Source organism: Myotis brandtii, unplaced genomic scaffold, assembly GCF_000412655.1.
Source record: "Myotis brandtii unplaced genomic scaffold, ASM41265v1 scaffold384, whole genome shotgun sequence".
In the NCBI taxonomy this organism is placed as follows: Eukaryota; Metazoa; Chordata; class Mammalia; order Chiroptera; family Vespertilionidae; genus Myotis; species Myotis brandtii.
In genome coordinates, this window is record NW_005364745.1 from 1,874,177 (window position 1) to 1,885,912 (window position 11,736).

At 47.9% G+C, this 11,736-nt stretch overlaps 1 protein-coding gene across 1 annotated transcript in view; it reads left to right on the top strand.

Moving 5' to 3' along the window:
* Positions 1-11,736, top strand: part of LOC102244738 (chromosome unknown open reading frame, human C5orf42) — a 72,000-nt gene that overhangs the window by 12,267 nt on the left and 47,997 nt on the right. The window contains 9 exon segments of the mRNA XM_014544842.1: positions 3-277; positions 835-1,043; positions 1,239-1,319; positions 3,304-3,468; positions 3,863-4,021; positions 5,196-5,421; positions 6,461-6,600; positions 7,906-8,123; positions 9,532-9,696. Coding sequence (XP_014400328.1) covers positions 3-277; positions 835-1,043; positions 1,239-1,319; positions 3,304-3,468; positions 3,863-4,021; positions 5,196-5,421; positions 6,461-6,600; positions 7,906-8,123; positions 9,532-9,696 — 1,638 coding nt within the window.

Consider the following 11,736-nt stretch of genomic DNA (forward strand, 5'->3'; position numbering starts at 1 on the left):
TGCTGGCCCGGCAGCCGCGGGGCCCGGCCTTCTCCCAGAGGCTGGCCGCCTGTTTTCACTTACTCAGGGTGGTGGCTGACCACTTAAACGGCAGAGACCGTCTCCAGCCGGAAGTCTCGGCGACAGCTGATGGGAGGAGAACAGCCAGTCAGGACTCCCTGGTGGTTCCCGTTTTTCAAACATTTCAAGATAGTGCTTCCCGGGACGACTGGCCTTGGAACGCGTCTTTCAAGATGCGTCCTCCGGTAGTAAACCTCGTTCAGCAGCCAGGACGCAGGTATGATTCCTGTAAAGTTAGGATACCATCCGCAGTATAGATTGTTTTCCTTTTTAAAACATGGAGCTGTGGTTCCCATACTATAAATCTCACCGTTTTAAAGTTTAGTGATTTGTTTTTAGAATAGTCACAAGGTCCTAGAACTATTAACACTAACTCCAGAATATTTTTATCACCCCTAAAAGAAACCTTGTCTCCGTCAGCACTCAGCCTTATAGATTTGATTTTATCGGAAAGTATTTTAGCACTTACGCCAGATGCTATTTTTCCACACACACATTTTATTAGTCTTGGGCAACCAGGTACTGTTGAGAGATGTTGGTTTAGGTAAGCACCAGAGAAAAGTGACCACAGGTACATAAAGCGTTTGTGAAGATTTAAAAACTATATTATGCATGGTTTTGCTCAGTGGCCTTTGTGCTGTATTTAAATTCGGTCAGTTCGTGTGTGTGTGTGTGTTATTATATCAGTGAAGAATGCAGGCCAGTCAGGAGGCTATACTGATTCTTACCCCTCATCTGAAATTTGGTTTGATGGTCGCCTAATTTTGTGTGCAGATTGGTGTTTCTGTGGAGAGTCCTGTATCAAAAGACTTTATGGTATGAGAGCCAGTTAAGTCGAAGAGTTCCTGAAGGTGACAGGCCGTTACCTGCAAAGGTGGCCCAGGAAGCAGCTGCTGTCCGGTCCCTGTTATGTCACATCCAGGCGAACCTACAGGCGGCCGGAGCCCGCCTGGGCCAAACCTTAGAGCTCAAACCTATCAGCGGTCAGTGTCTCATACCCCGTTCCTCACCCCATAAGTAAGCAAAACAGCTAACGGGGCTTTGACTGTGTTAACTGGTCACAATTATTTGTTTTTGAAAATTTCTGGATGAGCTAAAACACCGGGTTTTAAAACAAAGTACATTTTTATGAAATGATATAATTAACCATAACTAATCGTTGGTTAAAAACTTTGCAGGTGAAGAATGCTTCCTGTTAGGATCCTATGAAAAGGCTGTTGAGCTGTGGAGGAAAGCTCTGCAAGAAACCCAAGAGAACGGTAGGGGGTTATTAAAAATAATATTCGCCAGGAGATCGGTAGGAACGAATGTTAGCATACTCCAGAGCGAAAAAATAATTTCAAGTGCGAGTGCTCAGAACTTCTTCATGCTCAAATAGAGTAACACGTATTGTAGGAACCTGGACTGTCAGAAATACTTACTTAAAATTAGTTTTATTTAAAGTTAGTCTTAGTCTTGGAATTTGTAGAACCAAGAATTTTTTGTTGTCTACAGATAAGGCTTCTTCCGTCCTTTTTGGGGTTAGTGATGGAACCCATGATTGCCTGTTGATGGGGAAAATGAGGTTTAGGTCCTAAATAAAATCATGTGTCATTTTGTCATTTAGAGGACTGGAAGTATCTAAATGAGAAACTGGGTCAAATACCATATCACCTCTTACGGAGTGGGGCTCATGCTGTCTGCCCTTAACAAGTTCCTGTGAGTTAGGCTTACTGCTGGGCTAAGTGTGGGCTCCATGGAGTTTCTGATGAGAATGTACAGGGGTGGATCCTGGAAGCTGGTGGTAGTTCATGTGCTCTAGGGCTGAGGGTGTGGCTGAGAAGACAGAGGTTCCTACCAGGCGACCTTGGAACCAGCCCTGACTCAGCTGCTCTGTGGTCAGCTTGGCCAGTTAAATACATTTCCTGCCTCCTGTGGCTTTTACGTTTCCTTCAGTCGTCTACCTAACCTGCTGTGTGCCTGGCACTGAGTTAGGCCTCGGGAATCACTGAAGTAAACAGCCTTCCCTTCCAGTTTCCCACCGTCTGCAGGAGAGAGGATGTGAGCAGCTAGAGCTCTTCTCACCTCGTGTGGTGGGTGCCGGGAAGCACAGGAGAGCGCGCCCCACAGTTCGGGCTGGGGTACACCCCAGCCTGGGGAGCCCCTGGGGGGGCTGTCATTTAAAATGGAGTAGAAGTTGGCCAGTTAAAGGACAGGGAATGGTTTAACAGAGGATACCGCATTCCAAAAGCAATAGGACACGCGGAACTGTGGCCGTTGGTGAACTGCAGGTGTTGTAGCAGGACCAGATCATATGAGGTGTGTGTGTAAATTGGGGGTAGGGTGGTGAGAGGTAGGTGGAGAACAGATGGGAAAGGAACGTAGCATGTGCAGTGGCCATGGGAGTAAGATTTTGTCTTGCAGACAGACAGAACGGACAAGGGACAGGCAGCCAGTATTCTCAGTCCTAAGCACCCTCAGATGTGGGCAGGGACTCCCATCCTACCGGCTTCTTCTTTGGGGAGGCTCTTTGACCATCTATTTGTGTGTTTGGCTTCATGGCGGCGGGGGGGAGGGGCTCACACCCTTCCCTTCGTTTCAGACCATGTGTGCTTGAGACAGATTTTAGTGAACCTTAGTGCTGAGGGAACGAGGATTACAGCTCTCTTTGGATAAAATCTTAGTCATCCTGGGCCTGATGAAAGAAAATACAACTCTTCAGAACCTAAAGTGAAAAAGAACAATGCATTGCTCACCTGTTTTCTTAAAGAATTTAAAGCATCTTTTATTGAAGTACTAGAGGCCCGGTGCATGAAATTCATGCACTTGGGGAGGCGGGGGTCCCTCAGCCCAGCCTGCGCCCTCTTGCAGTCTGAGAGCCCTCAGGGGATGTCCGAATGCTGTGGAGGCGGGGGAGGCTCCCGCCACCGCCGCTGGGCTCCCAGCCTTGAGCCCGGCTTCTGGCTGAGCAGCGCTCCCCCTGTGAGAGCGCACTGACCACCAGGGGGCAGCTCCTGCATCGAGCGTCTGCCCCCTGGTGATCAGTGAGTGTCATAGCAACCAGTTGTTCCACCATTCAGTTGATTTGCATATTAGCCTTTTATCATGTAGGATAAAACAAATACAGAAAGGTTCACATAACGAGAGTATACAGCTTCATGGGTTTCATAAACGGAACACCCCCAGTGTGTCTGCCCAGCACCCAGGCCAAGAACCTGGCCTTGCTAACGTTTTTAACGGAAGCTTAATTCTCTCTGCTTTAAGGAGGAAGAAGGACCCGCTTTCTTCAGATGCGCTATTACCTGTCCCTTTTGTACTGCCACCTGTATAGCTATAATCTAAACGATGCCCAAGGATTGTGCGATCAGCTAGTGAGAGAACTGCTGAGATGGTCCCACCTACCTGTGAGGGAAAATGAAGATGGTTCGGGTACGTTTTCCAGAGATCGGTATCTTTCTTCATGTCAACCTGCACTTACAGGTTTAGATAGGAAATTGCTTATGATAAACGGTGGTGGTTCTGCCTGGTTAGGGTTAATTCTGGACTGGCAAGTGCATTGTGGCTAGATTGCTTTGCTTGGATCCTCCACGTTTTTAAATAAAACTATTAAAGTCACACAAGTTCCTAAGGGTATGGGCTCTAGATGCCTATCATAAAAAAGGAAGTCTAGGTGCCTATCATAAATTTACTTGTACCGGCCCTGGGTGCTCATCTAAACAGAACTAATTATGAGTTCCCTCCTGGATAATGCTGGGAACTTAGATGTTACCACTTCGTGATGGTCTGACCAGAATCTCCTCTGCTCGTTTGCTGTGTCCCTTAGCTCCCGCGTGGGGACCGCCCGGGCCTGCCCACCCCGAGGCCGCAGTGAGGGTCGTCCAGTCCATGGCCCGGTTCATGGCCGCCTATTTCACCAACCAGCGGCTCTGCATTCTGCCCCCTCACCACGTGAACGTCCTGCCTCCCCTTCACATTAAAACAGGTAAACAGTGTTCTCACCTCGTTGTGGCTCCTAATATTTAAAACAATATTACGCAGTGACCGTCACTCTCTGGAAGTGATGCCGTCAGCTTAGTGCCTGGCGCACCGGAGACACTCGGTGACCGTGTGTGAACGAATAAAGTCTGAGAAAGGTGGTTGCTCGGGTTTTTTTTTTTTTTTTTAATATGGATTTTTTTAAATCACAAATCTTGGATAAGCTGGTATTTATAAAGTTTTCATTTTTAAAGTCAAAGTGCTGCCATCTTCATTTCTATAAAAATTAAACAGATTTTGTGTATGCTGATTTAGAACGTAATTTTACTCGGATAGTTAACTTAAAAAAATATTTTTTTATTGCTTTCAGAGAGAGAGGAAGGGAGAAGGGAGAGAGAGGAACAGTGATGTGAGAGTGACACATCGATCGGCTGCTCACATTTGCCAGTTTTATTTTGAGGGAGTAAGTGAAAATCTTAGCAATAGGTATTTTTACAAAAACAATAGTCCTGTCATCGTATTTCACGTTGTTGATCCGTTTGCCTCAGTGAGGGAAGGTACAGACAGCTGGGGAGGCAGGCGTCACCCTTTGTATTCAATCCCAGGCCAGGTTTGTAATTTACAAATTGAAAACGACGCTTTCCCACTTCCTTAAAAAACACTGATGTATTGAACACTGAATGTGCTCCAGTGTTACCTCAAATAAGCTGTGGTTTTTTGCTGTTTTTTTTTTTTTGCATGACATGAGGAATACGAGGTCAGGTAAACTTCCATGTGCGCCCTCCGGAGCTCATGGTCTAGTAAGAGAGAGACACAGGAATCGATGTGCACTGTGATCCTGCACTGACATGTACGAGCGCCCCTCTGCTTGTCGGACGCGACACAGACGCTTTCCTGACCTGTGTCCACCTTGACCCTGCGATGCGCTCCGCTCTGCCTCTGCGGCTTCTGTGGCTGCCCGTTCTGGTTCCTTCTTAAGACGCTGGCACCCGCTTCCCGACCCACGAACGAGGCGCATTCTGCAGTGTGTAGCTCTCCTAGTGTGACGTAGTATGTTAGCCCGTGTTGTATGCTTCTTCCTTGCTGGGTGTGTGTAGGAGCTGCCATGAAGAGTTGCCGTACCCAGGTGAGGAGCGGGAGTGGCTGCGCGTGTTGTGATGGCGTGTTCTCTCCTCGCACAGAGCCGGCCCCGCGGTGCGTCCCCCTGCAGCACGCCGCCGTGGCCAGTGCCGTCAGAGAGCAGAGCCTCTCCCACGTGTGGACCGTGGACTACGCCCTGGAGTTGCTGCTGATCGGCGGCCTGGTCCCGGAAGCCGTGTGGCTGGCACAGGAGCTCGGGGACTGGAAGACGGCTGTGTCCATCGGCGTGGCCTCCCAGCTGAGCCGCCGGGGCTGCGGCCCCACCAGGTGCGCACGTTCACGCAGACCCGAGAGAGGGAGGAAGAGTGTTGGCTAAAGTGCCTTTCATCCCTCTGACCCCTTCTGCGGGCGTCTCCGCTCAGCCTGGTCCCGGAGGACTTGCCTCCGTGAGGGGATGTCTGTGTGTCCAGCCACTGAGCACGTGCGCTGTGGCCAGTAAGACTGAGGAACCGAATTTCCAACCTCATTTAAATTTAAATCACTGCATGCAGCTAGTGGGTGCTGTGCTGGGCAGCTCAGTGGCTGGCTTATTTGTATTAAAATGCCTATTTGGAGTATTAATTTGTTAGCAGTGCCCTCAAAGAGCTTACAGTCGATGAGAGAGTTTGTCCCGGATTTGAGTTTAAGCTAGTCAAACCAATCTCTGTATTTTAACTTCTCTGTAAGTTATGGTACTACTGTGTCTTTTATATTTTTCAAGTCTGTAACTAAGCATGTATTTTCTTATTAAGTAACCTCTCTGTACATACTCTATACCAGGTGTATTCGTGGATATAAACCTAAATGGTGCCTAGTTTCTACGCTTAAGGCTTTATAGTTTGGTAGGAAACGGCACCTCACTCTAGTTTACATGCCTTGGTGAGAACAGGCCGCGGGGCTCGGGGAGAGCAGTGACCCCGGGGGGGGTTGGGGGGGGAGGGGAAGGACGGAAATGCCTGTGTGGGAGATGCCATTGGAGATGGGCATGGAAGGGAAGACGGGATCTTGACAATGGAGTAGCTACAGGGAGAGAGAACTTTCCAAACACAAGCAGAGTCATTTGGCCAAGACAGGTCTGGTCCAGTGGATAGAGCACGTCTGCAGGCAGCGGAGGGCAGTCGGGTGAGATGTGTTAGCGCCATCACCGTGGAGAGCCTTGGTCCTCTCCTTAACGCAGCGTTTCCTGATCGTAGTTCTTTCTTAAATGTAGGATGAATAACGAAAGGAAGTTTCACTGTTTCTCAAACTTCACGTGTAGTTCCCGATGTGTGAATATTTGCTTTTTTGAAAATTTGGAGTCATTTCTCCTAATTCGATGTGATTTCAGGCTCAAGAAAAAGGGCCAGAATCTGCCGTTCAACATGACTCCAGCACGGATTTTCCAGGAGAAACTCCAGTGTCTGTTAGGTCAGCCGGCCTCTTCGGGAGCAAAAAGAGAAATGGGCTCAAAATACAAACAGTTTACAGGTGCGTTACCTACACAGGCCTGACAGATAGAGCTGGTTAATTAATGAGCCTTGTGGTATTTTAAGAAGCTGGTAAATACCCACAAGTATACAGTGGGGCCTTGACTTACGAGTTTAATTCGTTCTGTGATGGAGCTTGTAACTCAAATTACTCGTATGTCAAATCAAAAAGTGAACGAGTGAGACGTGATGCTGGGCTGATGTTGTGGCGTTCACTGTGACGTTCGCTGCGCCAACTAGCGGTGGAGTATCTGAAGCTGGCTCGTAACCCGAATTTTAGCTCGCAACTCAAAGCAAAGAGAGATGGCTCGTGTCTCGGAAAAACTCGTTAGTCGGGACACTCGTAAGTCAAGGCCCCACTGTATTAACGCTTTGAAGTAAGCTTATTGAAAATAGAAGTGTACTATTTATTTTAAAATATATATATTTTTATTGATTTCAGAAAGGAAGAAGAGGGAGAGAGAGATAGAAACATCAATGATAAGAGAGAATCATTGATTGGCTGCCTCCTGCAGGCCCCACACTGGGGATCAAGCCCACAACCTGGGCATGTGCCCTGACCAGGAATTGAACCGTGACCTCCTGGTTCATAGGTTGACGCTCAACCACTGAGCCACAATGGCCAGGCAAGTGGCGTTATTTTTTTTTAATAAACTTTTTAGAAATATGTTTTCATTGATTTTTGAGAGAAGAAAGGAGAGGGAGAGAGGGAGAGGGAGAGAAGCACTCATTGGCTCCCCCTGCAGATCGGAGCGTGTGCCCTGACCAGGAATTGAACCTGGAACCTCTTGGTGCTGGGATGACACTCAGCCACTGGGCCACACCAGCCCGGCACAGGCGCTGCTTTCACACTATATGCTAAGCCTTAAAGCATGCTGAGCAGCGTTGAAGTCATTTTTATCAACTATTATAGTAGTACCATGATGGATTACGAAGAAAAAATTTTAAAAATCACTATTACTCTCCCATTGCCTTCACATAATGTTGTATTTTATTTGGCTGTCTTTCTTGATATTTTTTATTCTAATATTTTTTCGACTCAGAACTATACTTCAAAACTATTTTTATTATACATAGTTACTACTGCAATGTCTAATTTTGGAAAAAGTACCTGTGCTATGATTGCCTATAACCTCAAAGTAACAGAATAGTCATTAAATTTCTGTCTGGAAGGTTGGATGTTTTGCATGTCAACCAATATGCTTGTTTTCGATGACCAGCTCTTTTCCGATGTGAGCTGTTACCCTGCAAAGCAGGATGCGCAGTGTAATACAGACTCTAATTGTGTTACCTGACGCGTGTGCAGATCCCATTGAAGAGGAGGACGCGCACCTGCTGCTGGGCTCCGTGCGGGGAGTGCTGAAGGCCGCGGCCATGGCCGAGGCGGACGTGCTCTCGGAGACGTGGCGGCTTCTGATCGGCTCCGCCAAGGACTTCAGCCGGAGGCTCTGGGGCCTGGTGCCCGGCGGCCTGTACCTCCCCGCTCCTCCGCTCTACTGTCCTCAGCCAGCGCTTCTCAGCGAAGTAAGCGGACCTTTTAACTTAAAGTTGATTCTGTCCAATTTTAAAAACAATTAACTTGAGAATAAAAATGCGAGTCTGAAGGCAGACTTCTGGATCCCAGCTTTGCTGTTTATTAATTGTGTCATTTTATGCAGTGTACGTAGCTGCTTAGAGCTCCTCATGTGTAAAATGCCGGCGATGATAAGACTTCCAGTGGCATTATTGTGGGGGTTAAATGTCAGAGCTTTTGCCTGGCTGGTGTGGCTCAGTGGTTGAGCTTGGCCCCTGCAACAAGAGGTCACGGGTTCGATTCCCAGTCAGGGCACATGCCTGGAGTTGTGGGCTCGATCCTTAGCAAGGGGCGTGAGGGAGGCAGTTGATCGATGTTTCTCCCTTATCAATGTTTCTATCTCTCCTTCTCCCTGACTCTCTCTAAAAATCAATAAAAATATATATTTTTTTAAATGTAAATTTTTTTTTTTTTTTTTTAACCATAGGCCCTAGGACATAGTAAGCATCAACAAATGCAGGGCCGGGGGAGATGCCCAGTTAAAACTGAGTGCAGTTAAATAAGCAGCAGTGGTTAGGGTATTGGGGAAGCAGATGTTTGCAACACATTATCTCATTTTCTGGGGAATTAATCACTAGCTACGGACTGGAAAAGTGTTTTTCAACAAACATTGGTTGGCTCCTCCTACTACATGTTGGACTTTATTGTGTGAACCAAGGCATGTGGCAAGGCCTTTGCTCTTGCCTAGTTCTCAGTCCAGTGGGAAACATGATAAATCAGTACAGAATAAATTAGTAAAGATACAGCGGAGGTCTGAGCAGAGCGCCACAGCAGCTCAGTGGGCGGGCTCCCAGAGGAGGTGACACGAGATAGGAGAAGGACTGCTCCGGCAGAGGCCTGGCCTTCTCGGGGAGAGGAGCTCTCGGCACGGTTCTGCCATGGGGTCGGAGTGGTGGCCTTCGCCTGTTGTCGGGGATGACCTGGGATTAGGGTCCATTCAGCCCAGCGGTTCTCAACCTGTGGGTCGCGACCCCTTTGGCGGTCGAACGACCCTTTCACAGGGGTCGCCTAAGACCATCCTGCATATCAGATGTTTACATGACGATTCATAACAATAGCAACATTACAGTTATGAAGTAGCAACAAATATAATTTTATGGTTGGGTCACAACAGGAGGAACTGTATTTAAAGGGCCAGAAGGTTGAGAACCACTGATTTAGCCCTTTCCATTGTTGGAGGGGAGAGCAGTGTTCCCCGGACGCTAGCCATCGCTCTGCGTGAAACCTCAGGCCAGGACTCAGCGTTTTCTTTATAAACCTCCAGGAGCGTTCTAGGTCCTGAAGCACTGGCTACTTGCACGTTAACATTGAAAGCTTTCCTATTGCTGGCTACAGGATGTGACTGTTGCGTTTCCTCAGGAGGACGGTGACGATCTTCTGTTACGAGCTGAGAAGGAGAACCGCCAGAAGGTGTCCGGGATCCTGCAGCGCCTGCTCCTGCTCCTCCGGGCGGCCCGCTGCTCCTTCCCGGCCGCGCAGTGGTACATCCTGCAGCTGAGGTGGGCCAGGAAGGTCATGCAGAAGGTAGGCGGGTTTCCTGCACGTGCTGTGAGCCGCGGAAACAGGCCAGCCTTCCTTAGGATTGGTGACGGGGACGTGTTTCCGTGGGGTCTTGCCTGTCAATCCCTAGTCAGACTTACCACAGTAAACCTCCACAGACCACTTTCTTTCTGCTGAACGATGCGGACTCTGCGCTGGGTCCCTGGCCCGGCCAGTGTGGCTCAGTGGTTGAGCATCAACCTATGAACCAGGAGGTTGTGGATCGATTCTCGGTCAGGGCACATGCCCAGGTTGCAGGCTCGATCCCCAGTCCGGGGTGTGCAGGAGGCAGCTGATCAGTGATTCTCTCTCATCACTGATGTTTCGCTCTCTTTCTCCCTATCCCTTCCTCTCTGAAATCAATTTAAAAATATATTAAAAAAAATAAAGTTGCCCTGACCGTTTTGGCTCAGTAGATAGAGCGTCGGCCTGCGGACTGAGGGGTCCCGGGTTCGATTCCGGTCAAGGGCATGTACCTGGGTTGCAGGCACATCCCCAGTAGGGGGCGTGCGGGAGGCAGCTAGAAAGTATAATATAGTCAGTTAATTTCAGTTACATTCCCTGCCCCCCACCCCAGTCATTGGGGATTTAAACTCAGTTCATGGTTTTCTCCGACGTCTCCCCGAGGTATTGCAGATGCTCCGTGGGGTGGAATCACAGGAAGTGAGGTTGCTCTTGGCTCTGTGTCTCCTCTCAGTGGTCCCACCAGCCAGTGCCCCTGCCGGCTGCTGAGACGGGCAGCTCCCTGGGCTGTGGTCTCCCGCACTGGCTGCAGCCGGCGGTAGCTGCCTTCTTGTCTGACCTGAGCTGGAGGGGACGTCTGCCCGGAGGCCCCTGTCCTGCTGCAGGTCCTTCGTAGGCTGCAGTCTCTCTCTGTGGATGTGGAAATCAATTTATTAGCCCCCAATACTTTTCATTTGGCCCTTGATCACATTAAAAACAAGCATCCACACCTTCTTCTTTATGAGGACAGACCCCGTAGGCTCCGAGAAGTGGTTTATCAAGTTGTTCTTGAAAATTAGTCACTTTTTAGAGAGAAAGGTTTGTACTCATCCTTTATTTTGTCATCCCAAAGGTGTGGATGTTTTTTGTATGTTTACTAAAAACTATGGAAATCTGAATAAAGTACGGTCTTTAGTTAATGTATCAAAATATTGGTTCATTAATGATAACAAGTGCACTATAATGATGTAAGCTGTTGATAATGGGGAACCTGTGTGGAAACCCTCTGTGCTATCACTTCAGTTTTCCTGTAGATGTAAAGCTGTTAAAAATGTTTATAAAAAAACTACACAGAATAATTATTTTTCTGATAACATAAAAATAAATTAGGAAAAGGTGGGACAGTTGTTTTATAAAACTTTGTTATGAAAACTTAAAAATATAAAAGTAAAAAGAATAGTACAGTTCGTACTGAACTTATCACCAGATTTTAACAGTTAGCAGCATTTCTTGGATAGCGTTTAATCTTTCTCCACAGTCTGTTTTTTTCCCGTGTGTATGTGTGTGAGAATTGCATGTATGTGTGTGTGTGCTTTCGGTATTTTATTTTTTCAATAAAATGTTCTTTAATTACAGTTTACATTCAACATTATTTTGTATTAGTTTCAGATGTACAGCATAGTTGTTAGATAATCATATACTTGACAAAATGTTCTGATATTTCCAGTACCCACTTGGCACCATACACTTATTACAATACTAGAGGCCCGGTGCACGAGTTTGTACACCAGTGGGGTCCCTCGGCCTGGCCTGTGCTCTCTCGCAATCTGGGACCCCTCGGGGATGTTGGACTGCCGGTTTTGGCCCGATCCCTACAGGCCTGTAGTATGCATATAAGATCTTTGGTTAATCTCTTCAAGCCCTTCCCCTTCCCCTCTTCCCTCTGAGATTCATCAGGCTGTTCCATGTTTCCATGCCTGTGTGTTGAGCGTCTGCCCCCTGGTGGTCATTGTGCGTCATAGCTACTGGCCAGTCAGCCGGTCACTTAGGCTTTTATATACAGTGGGGCCTTGACTTACGAGT